Below are 23,636 nucleotides of genomic sequence, written 5' to 3' on the forward strand. Positions count from 1 at the left end.
CCGAGGGTGGGCTGGTCTCTCCCCTGTTTGCTCGCCTGTAGCATTGGTCTGCAGCTTCTGACCACTTAGATTTATGTTGCTTCTTACACCCTCCTTTTCCTACCCAAGAAAATCACTCATCCTAGGTGACTGGGGATGAAGGGAGGGGGCTTAAAAAACAAAACAAAACCAGGGCACACATAGTCTGAGATTACGTGTTTGGTGAAGCTCGTGGAAAGGGAAGCAATAGACATGGGTACTGAGAAGAAACAAAAAGCAGGAATGAAGGATACCATACACTGCGTGGAGTACTGATCTTTCTCTTTCAGGGATACTTAATAGTCCACTATGGGAATCCTGGCCTGTACCACTGCTACCTGTGGAAAACCCTTCATGTTACCTTCTATTAAGTCTAGCCTGAGTTAATTTCCCCTCCTGTATGGATATAGATAACAGTCTTGAAGCCAATATAGAATTACCAACACAGCCAACTGATGCACACTTTCTTATTTTGAGGGGTCTTTATTTTAAAATTATAAAAATTATATTTGACTTTCCCATTGTTGTTACATTGGTTAATTTAAGCATGTGCATGCAGAGAGAATGACAGGGTGGCCACATCTGTTCTGTTTGTTCTTTGAGATAGAGTCTTCCTATGTAGCCCAGGCTGGCCTAGAACTCACTGTGTAGCCCAGGTTGATCTCTAATCCTGGCTACTCAGCCTCCTGGGGGCTGGGAACACAGGTGTGCACCATCACACCAGACCTTTTGGGTCGATCTGATAAACCTATTTCTTTGCTAAGTTATCACTTTAGGCCTGTTTGGCCAGTTTCCCTGTTCAGGTTTTAAAGACCCCAGGAGATGAAGGCGACATTTCAAAAGCTGAAATCACTCCTTGAATTACTTTGGGACAATGACCCTGGGCAGTAATTCAAACCCTGGCTGAACTGTGCGGCCCTTTCACCTGTTCCAAACAAAGACTGCCTCATCTGACGAGAGTGTCGCAGACCCTCGACTTACGACTTAAGGCATCATGATCTCAGGACAAGACTGGCTGATGAAAAGAATCTTCCTTATGACTCAAAAGGAAAGCTCATTATTATAACAAGTGAGAGCTTACGGGTGGCTTTATTTAAAAAAAAAATTGATCTGAAAGCCTACATAGACATTTACATGTTCAGACTCATGATACCTAATTTCGCTTAAAAACCAAAACAAATCAGAAACCACTCACTGACTGGGAACATAAGTAGCTCAATGGAAGACACTGGCCTCGCATTCACAGGGCCCTGAGTCCCAGCAAAACAAACACACAATAAAACATTTTTCAGGAGGTAAAGAGCATCAGGTGTTCACGGGCAGCTTCATCACACAGTGAGTTTGAAGCCAGTCTGGACTACATAAGAACGTGTCTCAAGACAACAACAAAATCATCCCTTTCTTCTTGCTTAGTCATCATTGATTTTCCCTGTGCACACCTGAAGGCTTGTCAAAGAAAAGAAAATGCTCAGCTGGGCTCTGCTGGAGCCCAGGGTCATTGGTGCATTTCTTTATAAATGTTGAAGAAAACTCGTTCCCTTCACCAGAGCACAGTTATCTACTTTACTCTTTGTCTTTGTGTTTGCCTGAGTGTTGGGAGGTGGGAAAAATAATACTGATCTAGAAATCTGGACTGTTCCGCACCGAGACAGAGCAGACACATCAGCTCTGCTTCCACGAGCATCACACAGAGAACCCACCCTGCTAGGTGTGCTAATCCAGGCTGCCCTGTAGACACGGGGAGGCTATTGTCTCCACGGATAGCAGGATAGTGTGTGCTGTCCACACTGCTGCCTTCTCCATAGGTGTGAGGAGCGTAGCAGAATCCAGAACTAAGTTGAAAGGATACTGGCTGGATTGTTTACAGTTTCAAGAATGGGATCTAGCCAGACACAAGAGCCTTCTGAGAGCTGACTTAGCCCTAAACCCAGTTTAGCTCAATCCAGAGGCAGCCCTGGAAGTGCTGACCGAATCTGACCTGCCAGCGCAAGGGTCACACACTATTTGACAGGAGTGACATGTTCCATATGACATTTCCACCGAGCTGACAGTGTGTACAACCGAGTCCGGTCCATTCTATTCCCCAGGGAGGGGTTGTGTGTGAGACACTCTGACCTCAATTTAAAGACAGGACAAATGACACAGCTCCCCTGTGGGCCCTGCATAAATAGTATACATCACACACCATGACAGCTGCCTTGCCTAGAAACCCAATTTAGTTATTTGGCTAGGAGAAAACTTAATCAGGAGAGGGAAAAAAAATAGAAAGCCATCCCTCCCAGAAATGTTTTCTCCTGCCTGTATACCTCATTATTGCAGAGACTGTTTAGTCTACTTCTCAAAAGAAGAAAATATGCCCCGGGAAAATGCACACAGTAAAGTCAAAAGACAAGAAAACAAAACAAAACAAAATCTCCAAACAAGCACTTGCATTTGCTAATCTGATTTAGGACTTTCAAGAGAGGGCTAGGTGTCCGACAAAAAGCTGAATTTTAACTCAATCTTTCCAAACCGGTTAAGCCCCCAAATGAAAATGAGTAGGGAGTGGGGCCTTTGAGAGGGCACTCTCTTCCTCTCCTGACATGGCAGCCTTAGCAGAAAAGAAGATTAAGAAGGGGAAACCACATCCCAAACAGGCTTTATGGTTGAAAATGGGGGGAGGGAGCACTGGTCTCCAAACCTGTCAGCTAGGCTGATTTAATAGATGACCTGGCACAGTAATGATGCCATGTGCATAGGGCATCTCTGATAGCCTGTTCCATCCGCCCACTGCTCCATAGGCTGCTGAGGAACTAAATACCAACTGGAGTTGTCTGCCCAAATCCTCACCCTATACTGTGTTCCTAGGGAACTTGCCCTATGACATGACAGAAGACCCCATTAAAGTATTCTTAGAAGATGAGACATCAGTGCTGTATGCTTGCCAAGTGACCCCAACAATCCAGACAGGTTGGAAGGTTTGGCTATGGAGAGTTAGAGGGTCCGAGTGCTCCCATCAGTGCCCCGAGGATCAGCAAGGACCCTCTAGGTAATGAGTTTTGAGTGGAAGTCACTGATGGAGTACTGGGTAAAGACAGGATGATTGTTCTTTTGGGCAAGATAGAAATCGAGACTTTCACAAAATAGATACAGACAGGAGGGCCTGTCCTGATGCAGACAGCTTTGAGGACTACCCTCCTCAAAGACTTGATGTTGGCTTTGGAGAAAAGTGTTGAGATCCTTACAGTTCCGAGCGCTATCAGGATGGCTTTCGGATGGGTATGCTGAGATATGGATCGGTATGGATGGCTTTAGGATGGGTGTGCTGAGATATGGATCAGCATGGGTGCCAGAATAGCTATGACCACAGGGACAGCAGGCACTATGAGTGTACGACTCCAGGACAGGCAGAAGAGCACTTGGTAGTGGGTAGCGTAGGGATGATGACCACAGATGGTGAGGACCACTATGAAGACAGTTATGACAGATGGGGTGACTGGTCATGGAACACCAGAAGTGATTGCTCACAGCGTGATTATAGGTGTAATAACAAAATCCCCTCTCCCACAAAAATATCCAAACTGAAGGCAAAGCCTCAGAGTACTCCTAAGAAAGATGACTCCTCTGCTTGCACCTCCCAGTCCAGTGGAGCGGCTTCTTTCTATCTTTGGAGGGGCAAAGCCTGTTGACACAGCTGCGGGAGAAACAGAAGTAGAAGAGGGAGCAGGAGACGCTGCAGCATCAGCTGGACGAGCCAGAACTAGATGGCTGATCCCAGCAGAGACACCGAGGTTGGCCGGGTGAACTCAGGAAAGAACCGTTGAAGACAGGAAGTGAGTCATCACAGATTGGGGCCTCGGCCGCGTGGGGCAGATCACGAAGAAGAGTGAGTGAGATGTCTCTAGAAAATGAAGCACTTCATAAAGAAGACTGTCCCTCTTCAATCTCTAAACCTCGGAAACCCGATCAGCCTCTAAGAGTAATGCCAGCCCCTCCACCAAAGGAGAATGTGTGTGTGTGTGTGTGTATGTGTGTGTGTGTGTGGGGGGGGGTGATAAGCAATGCTCTGCCCCTCCTGTGGAATCTCAGAGCTCAGACACAGGGCAGCAGTCCCTACAAGTAGCCCTGGTGCAGCCCTCTGAGGAAGGAGAAGAAAGGAAGGAAACAAAATAGACAGAGTGTCCCTAAAAGAACATCTCCTGCTGTGGTCCTGGAGATGGAAGGAATAAATACCACAGAAGGAGTTAGATAGGAAAGACAGCAAAAAGGATCAAGACTCCAGATCTGCACCCAAGCCAAGCAATCCAAGGAGAACTCAAGCAAGCAAGCAAGCACACCACTGTCTCCGTGGATGGTGAAGATGAGAAGGTGGGAGACAGCCATATTAAGTAGACCCCCTACATCCTGTGTTCTCTCCTAGTCTCTCTATTCTTGAACATTCTAAAGCAAATCAAACTACTCTTGTGTGTCCTGATTTTGTCCCTTCTAAACACTGTCCTTTCTAAACTTGAATATATCCACATTCTTTCAAAGCCTTGTCACTTTGGCTATCTCATCTTCTCGATGATACTGTTAGCCTCCCAAAAGTAGTCTGTAAGTCACACACCTGTCTTCAAAGGCATTTAATTTTGGCCACCACAGCTCTGACCTTTGGAATCTCTGCTTTTTTCAAGCAAACCAGCTCTCCTGCACTCCCCGCCCCCACCTTGTCTGTGGTCTGTGGGTTCCTGCTGTTGTTACCCCTTGAAGAACAAAGTAAAATTCAAATGATGGACATGGGTGGTGCATAGGGGTGCATAAATGAGGAGAGGTGAGTTGGAAGCCTTCTGCCTTGTTTGGGGTGTTTTAAGATTTCTGTAAGTTTTCTTCCCTGGAACCCCACACCGCCTGTGCATGGGTTTATAATGTGACTTACACTGTGTGGCTTTCTGCTTAGGAGGGCTGGTTTCTTAACTTCCCTTGAGAATAAAGAATAATGCAAAGAACTATTGAACAGGGTCCTAAATTCTCCTGCAATTCAGGACCCTGACCTGTCTGCTTTGATATGCACCTTTGTAGGGGTCAGCTCCAGAGACAGGGGGTCAGCAAGTTCCCCTGTTGCAGGAAGTCAGGGTACCTGCAGATAAATGATACCTTTGCCTTAGGGTGCAAGCGTTGGTATAGTGTGCTGCAGGCATGGGCACAGCAAAATGCTTATCCAGTGAACTTGACTAGATAGTAGCTAGCTAGGATGTAGGCTTTTAAAGCGATACCCACAGTTGAATGAGTTTTTTACAAACCATTGGTTGTAGACACTTTCCCTTGTCAAAAGAAAGCTGCTGGATCCCCATCTCCTACTTTGCTCTCTATGTCCTGCTTCTGAATAATACATGTAAAATCTGTGCAAAAATGTTTTTCTATGAAAATGATTTGTAATCTGTAGTCATTATTTGGGAGATGTCTTGAGATGTAAATCCCATCATTGGTTGAGGGTTTTTTTTTTTTCCTTTCTCCCAAATAACTCCAACTTTAAGGTTGAAAAAAAAGAAAAAAGAAACAAAGAAAAGAAAAAAAGAAACAGGAAGGAAGAGAGGGAGAGAGGGAGAGGGGAGGGGGAGTTGTACAGAACCTAGGGCACATTCAGTTGACTTTCTTTTCCTCTCCACAGTTCTGCCCCAGCCTCTCTGGGATGCAATTCAGATGTCCACCATGGCTGGCTCGCTGATTTGCAGCACGCTTCCTGCTGTTTCTCCCGTGTGGTATAATCTGTCAGGATTCCAGCTTTCTTTCAGGGCACACTAGATTTTCTTACTTGCCTCAGGGAGCAAAGAGAGGTCACTTCCAAGATTCTTGTTAATTGTACCACCCCTGTCCACCTTTCAAGCCATCTCAGCAGCCTGGTCACTCCCCAAGTGAGAATCAGTTTTCTTACTCAATGCAAATCATGTCCAGGGTTTTTCAGTATCTGTTTATCCCCGATGTTGCAAAAGTACGGGGCCAGGAAGCAAAGCATAGTCGCCTTTCCCTTCCTTGATGCAGCACTTTGTGCTGCTCAGCCATCTCTCTGCTGCTTTGTTTCTAAGCTCACACAGCATCCTGGTGGTAGGGTACCACATTATCCAGTAACAGGTACCCAGGGTATTCACCTTAAGCCATCCAAAAGTCTAGGGTTTTGGAGTTTGAGAAGAAAGGGTGGTGCCAGGCCTGTGATTTCTGAGGGCCCTCCATTCTCACATGTAGGCCTGGGGCCCCCAAGTTCTCTTCCAACTCAGAGTGGGGACCTGCAGTGGCTACAGGTGGGAATGGGCACGCCTGTCCTTGTTTTAGAACCTAAGCAACTGTTCAGAGAGGGCCTCGGGTCTGAAACTTGTTGGTTAGAGAAAAGAGACCATATCTGGGAGGTGTAGGAATTGCTGAGAGTCTGAGGTTAGCCTGGACTACAAAGTGTGTGTGAGGTTAGACTGTCATACAGTGTAAGACTATGCTTCAAGAAAATCAAACAACTCAAAAGAACTCTGTGGGACAAGGTCTGGTTTCTGCTACAGGGTACATGAGCTGATCACAACCACTGACTGACTAGAGTAGGGCCTGAGAACTTCCATGGAGACCTGGTGAAAGTGTCCTCTGTGTCTGCCTCCTGAGTCTCATGGCCTTTGTCACCTTCCAGGAGATTTGGGGTCCTCTTCCTCACCACTCTCTGCCCTGTGTCCTGTGCCACTCTCCTTGGCTTGCCTTGATTCTAGAATCTTGTATGTGTGGTGGTGGTGGTGGTGGGGGGGGGCAGCTTTGTTCTTTCAGTGCACAGACACCATTATAAACTCACTTCCAAACTGTGGAAAAGTCTAAAATGTGCTCTGAGCATCCAGGAAGCAGATGTTGGTTCTAAGAGGCCACTAGAGGCCTACGGAAATGGTGTGTAGAGCCTGCCACCCTCACCCACAGGATCCCATCGGGAAAGGACAGTTAAGTAAGGCTTGGTATGGAACAGCGACTTCCCTTCAGTTATGGAGATGTAGGGTAGCAGCTGGGCCGGACAGGGTTGGGCGGGGCTAGGCAAGAGGAAATATTTCAGACATCCATATCTGAATGTATAGAGGAACAAAGACACACAGAACATGGATGGGTGGCTATCAGCTGTGAGGCATGGCACCAGGGTCAGCTGTGCAGATTCAAGGACAACAGCACGGGGGAGCAGTGGTAAGACTGAAGGCCTGCCGGCAGCTGAAATAGGTGCACAAGGCATAGGATGCTGGCCAGTTGCCTTGCTGAGGCTGTGGCTGAAAGAGCCAAAGAAACGTTCTCAGGTTCATCTCCCAACCGTTAAGTTGTTCTGATTTCACTGCAATCAAGAAGTTTATGCCAACTTCAGACAAACAAAACAGGAATCAGAGTCAGCGAGCCATCTGCAGAAAGCGAGGCTTATATGATCTGTGCATGCACCGAACAGGAAATACGTTTTTCCTGTTCCAATTACACAGGACTGGTCTCTTGTAACATAATGCCCCTTTCCTCTCTCCCAGAACCACTGGTATTGATGTTTAAGCATTGGTGAAACATAGTTTTTAATTTCACACCTCACAAAGCCCAGCTGAATGCTTCATAATGACGTAAACAGAGGTTGGGCCAAGCGCTGCAGACAAGCTGGGAGAATGGCTTCCCCTGACGCCTATGCCCAGGGACTACACAAGGACAGAGAGCTGCTAACAAACTGGTCGGCTAAGGCCACAGAAATGTGTTCTCTGGTGTCTGGCTGCTGGCGCCAGTCTTTGCTGACAAAACTGTTAACACTGCGTGCAACAAACTGAATCTCTTTCCTTGGAGCCATCAGGAAACTTTGCATCTTATTTCTTCCTTGACTTCTCTTTGGTGGTGTCATAAGCGCGGACTATTTCCTCCTGTGTAACAGCTCCATGCTCTTCTTGAGAAAAGGCATACCCATCTATGAAAACACACAGGAAGAAGCGTTAGCGGGAGAAGGAGGGAACATGCTAGACTAAGGACAAACTGCTTCCTGGAAGACCCCAATGAACTGTGTGGTCATGGGAGACTTGCTTAGCTTTGGATACAGAGACCTGAGATGAAGAGGTCTGCAAAAGCAAAGGGGACCATGACCAAGAGGGATGGGGCAGGGGGCTGACCAGACTGGGATGGGAATGGTTCAGAATGGAAGGCGTTGGCTTTCTGCAGCTGTGGCAAAATACCATGGACGAGGTGAAGTATGGACTGGAAGTTTGGTTTACAGTGCTTGTGGCTGGGAGTCCGGTATCAAAAGGCAGTACCTGATGACTTCTTTACTGTAACATAACATGGAGGGGCAGCACCCCACTACTGGGTGACATTAATCCACTGGCTGGAAATAGAGCTCATGTGACTCTGTCACCCTTAAAGCTTCCCTCTCAATTCCGTCACCATAGCGACTCCACACCCACAGGTGTAACAGAGGACATTGAAACCACAGCAGTATGTATGTCTTCTAATTCTTGGGGGCTCAGTGTGGAAAATGTAAACATGGACAAGTGGGCTGTGAGCCCACTATCCTACCACTGATCAGAGGAAATGTCCTGATTTGCCTATTGCTTTTTAGCCCTAAACATGTCAGAAATAACATCCCTAATAGAGAAGCCAGCCAAGCACACAGCTTACAAAGAGTCCCAGTTCGTGAATTGGACTGGTTCTGGCTGCTAAGTCAACGAAGCAGTGCCATGACCTAAACATGGCAGAGCCACACAGGGTTCTAACAAAACCAGTACCACCACAGTTCTATATACTGCAGGAAAATAGCTCAAGGACTCCACCCATTGACACAGGACACTATGATCCCACTTCACAAGGCCCAGAGACTTTTTTACTTGCCCGAGGTCACAGACAGAGTGAGTGGCGGAACTGGGAAGCACAGCTGAGCAGTGTGACCTGCTCTCTTATGACAATTCCTGCTGTGGCAGGAAGAGAGGTCCCACTGCACAGTTAGATGTCCCCAGTGGAAGACAGCACAGTCAAACCTGAGGGTTATAAAGGCACCCTGTCTTCCAATCTGTGCTTTATCAATGGAGCAGTCTGATCTGGGACAGAATCTTTAAAGATTTCTCTTTGTTACAGTGTGGGGGATAGAACCCAAAGGGCCTCCTGCATCCTAGGTAACTGTTCTCGGTCATAACTTCCCTCCCCCAGTTCCTGGCATATTCTCTAAAAGAGGAAAAGGAAATCAGAAAACATGGGCAGCTGTCAATTTGTTAACTGGGTTGTTAGTTTTTTCAGATGTTTGACAGAGAGTAAAGTCTGCAGGATGTGAAGACACAGTCACAAGAAGGACAGGTTGGCAGAAGGCTGTGGGGGAAGATTCTATGTTATTGTTCATTTGTGTGGCAAGACCGCAGAATCCATGTCCCCAGACTGGCTTCCTGCCCTCCAGGAGAGTGAGCCTGCCAGCTACTGCCCAGAAAGCCTAAAGGCTTGGGTGGGCACCAATGATTCCTGTGCAGAGCGGGCTCGGGGTTCCCTTGGACACTGGGTCTGCGCAGAAGGGAGAAGATTGCAGAGCTGGCAGTCCCAGGAGGGAGGATGGAGTCAGAGGAACAGAGCAGGGAAGGTGGGAAGGTCACACCAGTGTGAGCACAGATGACAGACATGCCTGCCTGCTGCCCATTCCCAGCAAACAGGAAGCCCATCCACGTGGGAAGCAGCTCTCCACGCAGCATGAGCCCCCCAGAGCCAGGAAAAAACCAGCAGTGGGCTGGGGAGAGGGCTCAGTCTCTGCTTGGTGTGCAAGTTGGGAAAATGACTTTGACCCCTGGAAAACCCCTAAAGAGACTGACTCCTCAAAGATGCCCTCTGACCTACACATATGCCTGGTACCCCTTGCCCCCAAAGTAGGGTGGGTCCTTGAGTAGATGAAGAAGCCAGCCTGGATGGGAAGTTCCACTGAAGCCACACCCTGCCCATAGGCCCCGGGGACAGGGGCTTTCTTATGGTTCTGTCCATACAAGCAGTGGCCTTGCTCCACACATCCTGCTTCCATGGGGTAAGGAGCGAAGGCTGCATCTCCCCTCCATTTCCAAAGGTCTTCCAGAAATGGGCCAAGGCCTGGCGGAGCTCTCTGGGAATAGAAGGAGCTGTTCCTCCTTCTGCCTCCTCCGTTCAGGTCCCTGCCCTGCCACACACAAGGTGTGCTTTGTGACCCATTCTTACTGCAGTCTAAGGGGATGGCATTTCCTTGGAATGGTTCAAAGCAAAATCTGGTAAAAGAAAACCAGCATGCCTTTTGGTAGCAAGGCTGCTTACCACTGTTAAAGTTGACAATGTCCATTCTCTAGTCTTCTAACAAGGAAAGTTTTGTGTGTCCTTGAGGGTCATCAGTCCTAGCAGCTGCCCCTAGGTGGGATGGACTGCTGGAATGATGTCTCTGGTTTGCAATGTGGCTGTGGCTGCTGGGACCCACGAGCAGAGCTCCTTCAGTATGAAGGAAGTCGTTGTGATCAAGGGCAGGCCTCCCAGACAGATTCTAGAAATAATTTTGAGGCAAGAGGGGAGAAGACCAATGGGTTCTTCTCTGAGAAGATGGCATTGTCGGTTGGCTGGGCATCTATCCTGGGTGGTGACCGGATGAATGGAGTACCAGGAGCACAAAAGGGAACTTCTTGTCCTTGCTTGGCCATTACTAGGCTTTGTAATGTTGGATTCATGAATCTCTCTCAGTTTGGGATTTCTTCTATGTAAGGTAAATGGCCCAGGAAGAGGCAAGCCCTATAGCTTCAGCTCTTGCTGAGGGCTGCAGGGTGCATCTGTGGATGATCATAAATGAGGCTACATCCATGCCCTGGTCTGATTCACACTAATTCACTCTGCATGGGGGGCGGGGGCTCTGCATAAAAGCCATAAAGTAGCCTGTCTCAATTGTCAGTCCAATTTGAAAAACTGCTAATCCTTTTAGGTCTTTGGGATGTGTGTGTGTGTGAGCGCGCGTGCGCGCATGCATGTATAATTAGTTATGGATGAAAGTTATGAATGAATGTTAACACATTAAAAATAAACATTATTAGGGTTATCAAAACACAAGTAAGTGAATAATAAGGGCTAGTTAGGGGTATTCTTTTGGACATCATCTAACTAACTCTGGAACAGTCTTCCTCTCATGGGGTACCGTGGGCTGGCAAGGGGGTGCCTCAGTAACACTGGGTGAAAGTTTCTAGGCTTCTCCTCAGAGAGGTAGGCAAACACTCTCATCCTGTCCTGTTCTCAGGTGAACAAAGCATGACCAAATGCCCCTCTGGAGGCAGAAGGATGGCAAGTTCAAAGCCAGTTGGGGCAACAGTTGAGAGCCTGCCTCAGGATGGAAAGTAAAAAGAGGGTCGGGACTCTTGATGAGCAGCAGGGAACTTGCCTGCCATAACCTTCTGCTTCACCCCCAAGTACAAAATGAAAGGAAGGAGGGAGGAGGGTTCGCTGATAGATTTATCTTGGGAAGGGGTAAGGGTTTCCCTGGCAGAAAATGTCTCCCCTTAGAAACGAGGCCTGGTGGGAGTTGGGCTGTCAGTGAAAAGATGGACGACGTGAGTGGGGTGGGGGTGGGGGTAGGGGTGCCACTCATGGACAGTTCCCAAGCCTGACCAGGAAGCAGATTTCTTTCTAGGTTATTTTTTTGGGGAAACCCCTATATGGAGTCAGGGGAAGCTCCAGCCCTCTGCACTTTCCACTTCAGGAAGTCCTGATGGGGAGATGGGGACCAGGAGGAAGCATTCCCTGACCCTCTTGTGAGCCTTCTTGGCTCCTGCTTCTAAGTGCTGTGTGGTTTATTTCTTAGTTGTTTTGTCTTGTTGAGGTGGGGCATCTGGTGAAGCAAATAAAGTTAAGTCATTCCACACCTACCCACTCACAATTTCAGAATAAAGTTCTTACATTCTATTCCTTTGAACCTGAGATCTGATCATAGCTTTCAAAAGGAGAGTTTTGGAGAGGATGGAAACCACTGGGCTGATGAGGAAGTTTAGAGTGCAGTAAACACCGATCTCAGTTATCACTACTGCACACTGGCAGGTCATGTGAACTGTATTAGTCTATTCTGTGTTACTATAAAAAACATTCAAAGGTGAGAACCTTATAAAGCAGGAAGATTTATTTTGAGTCACAGATTTGGAAGCTAAAGATTGAGGGACCATATCTAGTGGACTTGCTGGCAGGATCCCAATGACAAGGCACTAGGCATCACATGACAAGAGACAGGGATGTGCGTGTGGCTTCTGATCTCTCTCTCTCTCTCTCTCTCTCTCTCTCTCTCTCTCTCTCTCTCTCCCTCCCTCCCTCCCTCCCTCCTTCCCTGTCTCTGTCTCTCTCTGTCTTTCTGTCTCTCTCTGTCTCTCTCTCTCTGTTTCTCTGTCTTTGCTTGTCTCTGTCTTTCTGTCTATCGACTCTCTTCTCTCCTTATATGATCGCAGGATTCTGTTTTAAGGGCTCTGTCATGATGATTGAGCCCAATTAGCATCATTGCTAAAGGCTCTGACTTACTAATTTTCTGTCCCTTATACAAACCATGGTGACAACTGAGCACTGAAGATTAGAGTCTCTCAGGTTCCCAGTGAGGCTGAGGTCTGTGACAGCAGGACCTTTGGACAGGGACATTCAAGGTTTAGAGAAGTTACAGAGCCCTTTTTAGACCCAGAGTTCTGAGCACTTGAAAGTCTAGTTGTGAATGGTAGGGATATTCTAAGTTGTTTAATAGGCTCTAGTAAAACTAACTCATTAAGGGTTTAATTTTTAAATAGTTTATATATAGCTTATATATTGTTGTTTTATGTGTATGAGTGTTTGTCTAAATGTGTGTCTAGGCATACTATGTGCCTGAAGAGGCCAGAAGAAATATCAGATTCTCTGGGATTGGAAACACAGATGGTTGTGAGCCACTATGTGGGTGCCAAGTATAGAAGAGTAGCTAGTGCTCTTAACTGCTGAGCCATCTCGCCAGCCCTCCATCAAGTGCTTTTGTAACTGAGGCATGACTTTAGAAGTGATCTTTTTGTTTGTTTGTTTGTTTTTTGTTTTTTATTAGTTATTTTCTTCATTTACATTTCAAATGCTATCCCCAAAGTCCTCTATACCTCCCCCCCTGCTCTCCAACCCACCCACTCCTGTTTCCTGGCCCTGGCATTCCACTGTACTGGGGCATATGATCTTCACAAGACCAAGGGCCTCTCCTCCCATTGATGGCTGACTAGGCCATCCTCTGCTGCATATGCAACTAGAGACACAGTTCTGGGGGGTATATCTTATATTTGCTCAGTAGACCTTTTCTGCCTTTCAAGTGTTGACTTATAAAAAAATGAGGTCATTGTTAAGATAGTTATAGCTGTCCCCTGGATGTATGGGAACGTACTTAATTGGTTGGTATGGAAGAATGAACCTAGGCCTTGTGCATGCTAAGGAAGACGTCTGACACCAATCCTTGTTTACAGTCCTCATCTCACTGTTTATTGAGTTGCCCAGGCTGGCCTTGAACTCACTTTGTAGCTCAAGCAGCTTTGGCTTGTGATCCTCCTGCTTTAGTCTCCTTGCCTGGCTGCACATACTCTTCCTGTGATTATTCTCAGACATTCATTTGGGAAGCAGCATGGTCCAAGGCATGAATGCAACCATCCTAAAGGTTTTATACACTCCATGTGATAGCATATAAGGATGTCATATAATTGTATTTTCTTCTTCAGAGGAAAAATGTAGAAACTTTGAGAAATACATACATTGTCCAGGATTATTCAGCTAATTGAATAATTGCCACAATGCCTAGCAACACACATATATACATATACATATATATACACATATATATAATATCTAACATATAATATATTTAACTTAATATATATGTGTATACACACACATATATACCCATGTATGTATGTATATATGTATTCTCATTTTGCCCTCCCAACAACACAAGCTGGGTTCTCACAATGTTCCCATGTTTACAGATGTTGACACAGGACAGGAACCCAGCAGTGAGTCCAGAGGGGGCCCCTGCAGTATGAGTCCAGAGGAGGGTCCCTTGCAGACTGCTTTCTTTGGAGGATCCCATCAATCCTCATACTTTGACCTCCACCTTCGGTCAGATACTATGGCGGTGACCTAAAAGCCACAGCACTACAACCTGTTGTAAATGGACACTCTCTGTTTGGGCTTCGAATTCTGTACCTGCCTGGCTACACCCCTCCAAGGGGTTTTGGGAAATAGGGAAAAGGAGTGGGGTGCTGTCAGGTGACAGCTCCACTAAGAACGTCTCTGTTGACAGGCAGAGAGCTCAGCTGAACTGCCCCAGTGGGTGGACTATCAATACCTGTTCTTGGTGAGCACCCACCTTCACCGTTCAGAAGTTCTCATTCTTCCAGGTCTGGCAGCCATCCCTGCCCTGGCTGTCCCACTCACCCTGCAGCCTGCCACCCATTGCTACCCTCTGTCACTTACGGCTGACACACTGCTGGATGGAGCCTGTTCGGAAGAGGGTCGGAGGTGTCTTCCTGCTGAGCCTCTTGATCAGACGGTCACGCTCGTTCATCCTGCAAGAAAGCAAAGAGGGTCAGGACTCAGGTCATCCCGATACCTCTCTGAGGGATCCAGATAGCTTCAGACTAAGAGAAGCTGTAAAGTCACCTCCTGTGTCTAGAAGGTTTGTTTGTTCCTCTCAAAGGCACCAGGCAATACATACACCCTTTTCCTACCAGTCAAATTTATCTTTATCTCCCTCCTTTGCCTCTCTCATCGTTGAAGCCCAAACCCAGACTAGGATTACATTTGGACCTATATAGAAAGCACAATGACATACAGATGGGTCCTGATCCTTATAAAGAAAAGTGATTAGGACTCAGACACACACAGAAGGAAGTCCATGGTGAGTACCCAGACAGAAGGCAAGGAGATACTACAGCCCAACAACTGACAACCTAACAACCCTGTGCACATTTATGGCTTAGATCTCTCTGTAACAGATTACAGCATCTCTGTAACAGAGAGGCACCAGCTCTCACTTCGGGGCAGGTCCCCTTGATTGAGGCAGCTGGAGCCCCAGCAGGCAAGTCCACCACCCCCACTGTTGTTTGCAGAGTAACTGATGCTGATTAGCAGCCCCTTCTTGTACCCAAAGTACCAATAACAAAGATTAGAGCCAACTTCATTAAAATTAAAACCTTTAGTGGTGCCCACCTGCAGTCCCAGCTACTCAGGCTGAGACCGGAGCACCGCTTCTGCCTTGGGAATTTGAGGCCAGTGTGGGCCAAACAGCCAGCACAGCAAGAACCAATCTAAGCCAAACAAAAGACCAAAACCAAGTGGGGCTGGGGAGATGGCTCAGTGGTCAAGAGCATCCCTTGTTCTCACAGAGGACCAGAGCTCAGTTCATTCATTCAAGTCCTTTGTTTACGATGCAGCTGAGTTGTTTATCATTCTGCTGTCCATTTATAGGGGTTTCTTATGTATTCTAGATGCTAGGTCACATGATGGTTGGTTCATAAGCATCCATAACTACAGTTCCAAGGGATATGATGCCCTTCTCTGTCCTTGGGCACCATGCATACATGTAGCACACATACAGGTTAAATACTCACATATGAAATTTTAAAAATTGAAAAAAAAAACCCTCAAAATACATCAAAGAACATTACAAAAGAGCAAGAGGCAACTACAAAATGGGTGAAACATTTGCTAATCAATTATAGCTGATAAGAACCTGGTACCTAGAATACATAAGAAACCCCTATGCATGAACAGCTAAAAGATAAACAAGACAACTGAAGTATGAACAAAGGACTTGGGTGCATTTTTGTACAGTGAAGGAACGCACTGGTCAACATGTCCATGCAAAGATTTCCAACATATTCAAACCACGGTGAGGCAGACTTCCACACCCACGGGGATGCCTATGAAAACAGCAAACAATATAAACTTTTAGAAAGAGACAAGGGTTGGAGACGGTGTGGAGAAACTGGAACCACCTTCTACCACTGATGGGACTACAAGATGGTGAAACCACTGCCCTCTAGAAAGTCAGCCTGAATCAACAATATCACCTAGATCTTCTGCTACTAGATAAAGAAATTCAGCCACGATTCATGATAAACACGGACATCCTTTAAAAACTTACCCAGTCCCAAAGACCAGGCATGAGTATATAAAATTTCCAGAGTAGGTAAATGCTTGGAGATAGAAACCTACAACATGTGGATGCCAGTGGCTGCAGGCCAGGAGGAGCAGGAGCAGAGGGAAGGGTGAGTGTTTAAAGCAAGATGGTTTCCTGTTAGGGAGACATGTCCTGAGACACTGGCAAGGCTTCATAATATTGTGGATGTAAATGCCACCGAACTGTAGACCATAAAATGACAGATTCTAAGTGAAAGCAGTAAAATTCAATTTTAAAAAGGAAGAAATGGGTCTTGACTCAAGACCCATTCCTTCCCATCCTCCAAACTGCTGGCATATTTGCAGCTAATTTCTTCAGCATTGCAGGGGTGTTGAAGTAAAGTGTTGTCTTTGATTATACTCCCCTTTCCCCGTTGCTGGCACAAACAGGTATGCTAGCTGGGATCTACTGGTATGGAAGGTGTTAGGTAAACATGAACTCAGCCTAGCTATGAGCTTCGTGAGGTCTTGGTGCCTCCCCAATAATGACTTTGAAACTGAAGCTCCGACAAGTCCTCACAAACAGGCCCTTTTTAGAAGCTGACATAACTTGGAGGAGGTGTTATGTTTCTGTCCTGGAAAAGAAGCAGTCAGAGGAAGGAGGGGCACATTGGGAAGGGTTGTACTGGGGAAAAACAAGCTCTCATGTCCACATTTCTGCTAGGAAGCACTTTTCCTCCCAAGAAGAATCACAGAAGACAAGAAATCACGTAGGCGCAGGAGTGCAATGCAGCCAGTGGCTACTGGCCTGTCTTTGCTACCCTGCAGCAGATCCCACAGCTGCTGATAAAATTTGAAGATGCCAAAATAAAATCTCCAAGAGATTAGTAGTTTTAGAAGCTCATCTTTATATTAGCTGCTGGGCATCCTGAAAGCATTGGTGTACAGGGATTGCCTAACAGGCTCAAGGCCCTGGGTTCAACCCCAGCACCTCCCCAAACAAGAAGCAACAACAAGAGCAAAATAGAGAGGATTGCGATAGACCCTACCCTTTAGGCAGAGCCAACTCCCACCAACTCAGAAGGCACTGGAAGTCCCATGTGCCTCATGTAATAGCTGGTCTTGGTTGTCAACTTGACTGTATCTGGACTGAACTAAAACCCAGAAATGGGGGCAGTGCACATCTGTGAGGTGTTTTTGCTTAATTTGAAGTGGGAAGATCCACTTTGAATCTGGATCTTTGAGGTCTTTAATCCAGATCTACTCTGGACCAGGTCTTCTGCTAGAAATCTATATAAGGACATGGAAAAAGAAAGCCTTTACCCTTTGCCTGCTTGGTAATGCCAGTCCTTCACTGGCATTAGAGCCTACTTCTCCCAAGAAGGATTCTGCTGTATACCTAAGATCAGCTGAGACATCCAGACTTGTGGAATGAGCAAAAACTGGATTCTTGGGCCTTCCATTCATAGGTAGTCACTGTTGGATTAGTTGGACCACAACTAATATATATATACACACACACAAACACACACACATACACACATATATAGAGCTTTTTTTCGTTCTATAAGTTCTGTTACTCTAGAAAATCCTAACTAATATACCTCAGAAGCGAATGGAAGGCTTCACAAATAAAACCTAATTTGTTGTGTTTCCACAAAACCCACTGTTCTAGCACAGAGATGATACATGTATTGTTCAGAATGCAGCTTTAGTGTTTATTGCTCTAAAAGCTTTCTAGAACCTTCTAACCCTGTTGAGTTGAATGAAAGCTCTTCCATGGTACTCATTGTCTTAGGTTGTGATATTTATCTGCACATTAATGCTCCCCAGAGACGGTCTTCTGGCATTTCTTCCAGGCTCTGAAGCAGGCTGAGGACGGAGGACTTGGCTATGAGTGTGAACTTTCATGGATGATGCTGTGACAGCTTCCCTCTTCTGATGAGTACCTATGACATGATCATGCCAGACTTTGTTTCTTCATGTGTGATCTAGGATAATACCAAGTACACAGCAGGTTTGCCGAAGTGGCCCAAATAAATTCCTCTGTGTTATTCTTTGAGAACCACAGAGTATCATCTCCTAGGGAGGAGAGCTCATTTTGAATGTCGAGAATGTGAGCAAAGTCTGAATTTTCAGGGAAGAAACACTCTGTTTTCTTTAAAATTCAGGTAGCAAAGTGTTGAAGGAGGCCAGTGTGGTTTAGGTTGTGACAATGTAAATGAGTAATCTAAATTCCATTCCAAAACTGAGAAAGCAGTATTTCCTGTCCACTCCGTGGACTCAACTCCCATTTGACTGTCAGAATGGGGGCTGGGAGGCAGAGCCTGGCAATGGTGTGGTGAGTGCTTTCTTTAATCCTAAACAAGCTGTCGGGTAGTGGGGACTGGAGGATGCTTCTCAGTGTTGGGAGAAATCATATTTTCTTACAAAGTAGTTTGGGTGAGTTCTTGCCAAAAGGAGAATTTGTCTAAGAAGTACAATACCAACTGGGTAAGTCAAGTAAAGGGGAGAATAACAGGTTCTCAGCCTTAGAATAGGTAGTATCTGCCAGTCCACATGGCCAACAGTCAGGGCAGAGGTAAAATCTGGCAGGCTGCCGGGCAGTGGTGGTGCATGCCTTTAATCCCAGCACTTGGGAGGCAGAGGCAGGTGGATTTCTGAGTTCAGTTCGAGGCCAGCCTGGTCTACAAAGTGAGTTCCAGGATAGCCAGGGCTATACAGAGAAACCCTGTCTCGAAACAAAACAAAACAAAACAAAAAGCTGGCAGGCTGTGGGCAGAATGCTGAGGGAGGTATCAACCAAGGAGGGCAGGCAGAGGTGCTGGTGGTGTTTGTGTCACTGTGCTCTGTTGTGCCTGACAGCTGGGATGGAAACTTGAACAAACCACTAAGGTCAGAAGGAAAGTTCAAAAAGAAACATTTGCGCACAGCAAGTGGTCACCCTGTCCTCTGACCTGCAACAGCAGCCTAGGGAGAAATGGACAAATGGTTGCTTCTCAAGATGGCTATTTTCTATTATCAGAACCTGTTAGCTCAGAATAACACCAAAGATAATGTCAACTCTTTGCTGGGAGGGACTTCTGGTTCCAGGAAAGGGGATGCGCTCCATCACTCCTTGCTGATGATGCTGAACCCCTGAAAAGGTGATGGAGAGGAGGAAGACCTTCGTGGAAACACAGCATGAGAACCCAAGTTTCCACTGACCTCACCCCCCAGACCTGGAGCTGAAGAGCTCACAATCCCTAATGCTCACAAGAACAGATAAAGAGTTCAGCCTCTACTCTCTAGCCACAGGGGCTGCACGGCGTGATAACCTTCCAACTCAAGCTGCTTTATCCCAGCCAGCCACCCTAGAGAAATGTGTGATTCTCTCCAGCCTATACCAGCCGTGACCTAGAGGAAGTCTGGGTTTGCATCCCGAAGAAACTGTCAAGAAGCTGTCTAGCAATACCTCTTGCACACAAAGAGCCTGTAGTCCTCCATGACAGCCAATGGTGCATTGGTCCCGCTCCTGGAAGCATCAGTGGAGAACAGTGGGATGCCCATAAGGAGTTGGATGTCTACCTACAGTCAGGACAGCATGAGGCTTTCCTTCTGCTGGGAGTCAGGGGAGCTCAAATGGAGAACCAGGAGCCAGGCATCAACAGAAGTCATTATTTCTACTCCCTGACAAGTATAGGCTGCTGTAAAATGCACAGTCTCTAATGTCCGGATTTTATCACTAGAATGACAGGGACAGTGGACTTTAAAGTACTTATGACAAAAATGTTTCAATAAGCAACTATAAGCAAACTTCATCCAACAGAAAATTCTGGCTCAAAGATAAAAAGAATTTTACAACAGAGACCCATAATAACTGAGATAAAAGCTTTAGTGGATGGGCCAACAGGAAAATGCTAGGGGAGTAGAAAGAGTCAATGCACTAGAAGAAGATGGAATAGTCGAAATCACCCACTTTGAATAATAGAGATAAAAAGAGATCAAAAGAGCTGAAGGAGTCTCAAAGCGAGGTGGCAGAAGACCCAACATTCCTCTCTTCACAGTCTCAAACAAGATGAAGCATCTGGGGTTGAAGACACTGGGAGAAATAATGGCTGAATGAGTCCCAAGGTTGCTGAGAAATCTAAACTTACAAAGAGGAGAAAACAGAGGATACGCATGCCAGGAAAGATTTCAAACACAGCCAGTTAATCTATAGGGAAGGCTAATCAGAACATTAATTCATTCCTTGTGAAAAACTACTGAGGGAAGAGGACCATTTTTTGTCCCTGCTGGAGAACATCCAGCCAGTCAACCAACCAGCCAGCCAATCAACCAACCAGTCAGCCAGCCAGCCAACTAGCCAGCCAGTCAACCAACCAGCCAGCCAGTCAAACAACCAGCCAGCCAGTCAACCAACCAGCCAGCCAGTCAACCAACCAGCCAGCCAGTCAACCAACCAGCCAGCCAGTCAACCAACCAGCAGCCAATCAAACAACCAGCCAGCCAGTCAAACAACCAGCCAGCCAGTCAAACAACCAGCCAGCCAGTCAAACAACCAGCCAGCCAATCAACCAACCAGCCAGCCAGTCAACCAACCAGCAGCCAATCAACCAACCAGTCAGCCAACCAGCCAACTAGCCAGCCAGTCAACCAACCAGCCAGCCAGTCAACCAACCAGCCAGCCAATCAAACAACCAGCCAGCCAGCCAATCAATCAGCCAGCCAGCCAATCAATCAACGAGCTATTAGCTCAGGGAAACTTTCTTTCAGAAACAAGAAGAAAAAAGGCATTCTCAAACTGGGAATTTGTAGCTAAAGACATTTCTACACCCAAGAAGGAGATGGTGAAAGAAGGGACTGGGGCATAAGATGGAGAGAAAAGGACAGACCTCTAGAGAATGAGTTGTTCTCTTCTTCTCCAATGCTCCAAGTTATTTTGGATAAGTTTAAGTAGAAATTATGCACAATGTGATGTATGGCGAGAAAATAGCTATAAATGAAGACAAGAAGGGATTTTAAAAGGAAGTAATGTTTCCGTGCTTCACTAAAATTGACAAAATGACCAACAGTGTAAGCAGTTATGTACTATGATAAAGTGCCCAAAGCAAAGAGTTAGAAAGCAATTCTAAGATATAGCTCACAATCACAATAGGTACATTACAGTGAAATTCTAAAAACACATTTTATAGTGGGAACACGGGATGGTTAAATATACAAATATCAATCAAAGTAGCCCTGCTAACAGGCTAAAAGAATAGGGGATATCACACTATTTGTTTTTATAGGCAAAACACCTTATAAAATTTGACATGTTTTAAAAACAAACAAAAACTGCAGATTAGATGGGAATTTTTTAAACTTGACAGATAAACATCTACAAAAAGCACCACAGAGAATATCATACTCAGTGGATAGAGGCCGAATATTTTCCCCTTGGGAACACTGCAAAGGTGTTTCTCCTTACTATTCTTTTTTTTTTTTTTTTTAAAGATTTATTTATTTATTATATGTAAGTACACTGTAGCTGTCTTCAGACACCCCAGAAGAGGGCGCCAGATCTCGTTATGGATGGTTGTAAGCCACCATGTGGTTGCTGGGATTTGAACTCTGGACCTTCGGAAGAGCAGTCGGGTGCTCTTACCCACTGAGCCATCTCACCAGCCCCTCTCCTTACTATTCTTATTTAACATGGTGCTAGAAGTTCTAGACTATGCAACAAGGTAAGAAAAGCGAATAAAAACATGGGGTTCAGGATATAAGTAATATTAGTATCTGCATTTGTAGATGACAGATCGTCTAGAAAACTTCAGGAAACAATGTATTACCATTCAGATAGAATACTTGGGGCAGTAACAGGTGACTTCAGCAAAGTCACATGACACAGACACGCAAAAGTACAAAAATTAGCATGTGATGCATATAGCTCATATAGGGATGCATATACAAATGCTGGAACTGAAATCACACAAATAACAACTGCTCAAAGACAATTACCTGAAAGCCGGGAGTGGTGGCACATGCCTTTAATCCCAGCACTCGGGAGGCAGAGGTAGGTGGCTTTCTGAGTTCGAGGCCAGCCTGGTCTACAAAGTGAGTTCTAGGACAGCCAGGGCTACACAGAGAAACCCTGTCTCGAAACAAACAAACAAACAAACAAAAAAGAATTACCTGAAATACTTAATGCAAAGCTAACAGATCATTTTATTTATGATACAGTGGACTGAAACTGCAATACTCAAGTCAAAGATGTCAATAATTTTGAAGAGATGTGTCATTTGCATGGATCACGAGACCGATTACTACGGAGCTGTCAACTCCTCTCTGTTTGATATGGCAAAAGTTTAATGTGCTTTCTATCAAAGCCCTAACAACATTTTTGTAGCCCAAGTACCGTTATCTTTAAAAGGTCTGGGTAGGTTGCTCAGTGGTTAGCGTGCTTGCTTGATGAGCAACAAGTGTGAGACATGGAGTTTGGATCCCAGGACCCATATAAAATATGGGTGTGTGGTGGTCTGCTGTAATTCTAACATGCAGAAGAGTGAAGTCAGAGGGTTCTCAGTCCAAACTGGTCAGCTCAACTAGCTCTATCAGCCAGGTCTGGATTTCAGCTGAGAGACTCTGCCTTAATGAATAAGGTGTGGGATGATTAAGGAAGGCTCTCAAGGTCAGCTGTAGGTCTCCACATGTGTGTGCCTGCTCACATGAGCATACATGTGAGCACATACTTACTCCACACAGAGAGACACATGCAAAAAAAAATTATACTAAATACAGAAAGGCATGAACAATTGTTAAAAATCCTTCTGGAAAAGAATATTGCAATGGGGATATCAGTCTTCCTGGTTCGGAGATGTGTGGTATTCCTGTGCTTATCCAGATGCTGTGAGACTGCCATGGGTTTTAGTAAGCACACAGATATGGTGGAATAGAAAAGCAGAATAACCTACAGCAAAAACCCCTCCCCCAAACCCTTCCCATGCAACCACTTTCCCTTCTATTGTATTACGGTTGGGATCAGGTCTGAAGCCTCCCATGCAAGAGGCAAGCTCTCAGCTACAGCGGCACACCTCCGCTCTCCACTGAACTAATGAACAAAAGCAATTCAGTGAAGGGGAGGTCTCAACAAATGGATCTCAAGAAACCATGTACACACAGGCACTAAAACAAAACAACACAAGGAAACTTAAGTCATGAACTGTATCCAAGGTTAACTTAACAGGCACCACAGACCTTAAAGCAAAGTCTAAAAACAGAAAACCCAAAGGGGAAAAAACAGATTGGGGGTCAATACAGAGCACAGAGACTTCTTAACTTGTCACCAAAAGCATAAGCCGTAAGGAAAATGGAAGAGATTCATGGCTTTTCTTCTGAGAGTGGTCTACTATGAGGCTGGAAGGACAGACTTGAGAGTGGAGACAGCACTGTGAACCACATAACTGACACAGAGCCAGTACCTAGACTATATTAGGATGCTTCAGAAATCAATAACCGCAGATAATCCAGCTAGAAAATGATCAAAAGGTAGGAAAGCACTTCTCAGCAGATGGAAGAGTTGGTGGTGCACACAGACACTCAGCATCATT

At 45.9% G+C, this 23,636-nt stretch overlaps 1 protein-coding gene and 1 pseudogene across 4 annotated transcripts in view; one reads left to right on the forward strand and one right to left on the reverse strand.

The window, feature by feature from the left end:
• Positions 1-2,600: 2,600 nt before the first annotated feature.
• Positions 2,601-7,511, forward strand: LOC110308960 (eukaryotic translation initiation factor 4B pseudogene; annotated as a pseudogene).
• Positions 7,512-7,513: 2 nt separating this feature from the next.
• Positions 7,514-23,636, reverse strand: part of Atp8a2 (ATPase phospholipid transporting 8A2) — a 556,425-nt gene continuing 540,302 nt past the window's right edge. For all 4 annotated transcript variants that reach the window (XM_021182071.3, XM_085828704.1, XM_029469106.2 and 1 more), the window contains exons 36-37: positions 14,422-14,513; positions 7,514-7,915 (exon numbers count right to left, since the gene is read on the reverse strand). In XM_021182071.3, coding sequence (XP_021037730.1) covers positions 7,818-7,915; positions 14,422-14,513 — 190 coding nt within the window. In that variant the 3' untranslated portion in view covers positions 7,514-7,817. The remainder of the gene's footprint in view (positions 7,916-14,421; positions 14,514-23,636) is intronic.

Source organism: Mus caroli, unplaced genomic scaffold (assembly GCF_978045245.1).
Source record: "Mus caroli unplaced genomic scaffold, Mus_caroli_1 scaffold_12, whole genome shotgun sequence".
Classification (NCBI taxonomy): Eukaryota; Metazoa; Chordata; class Mammalia; order Rodentia; family Muridae; genus Mus; species Mus caroli.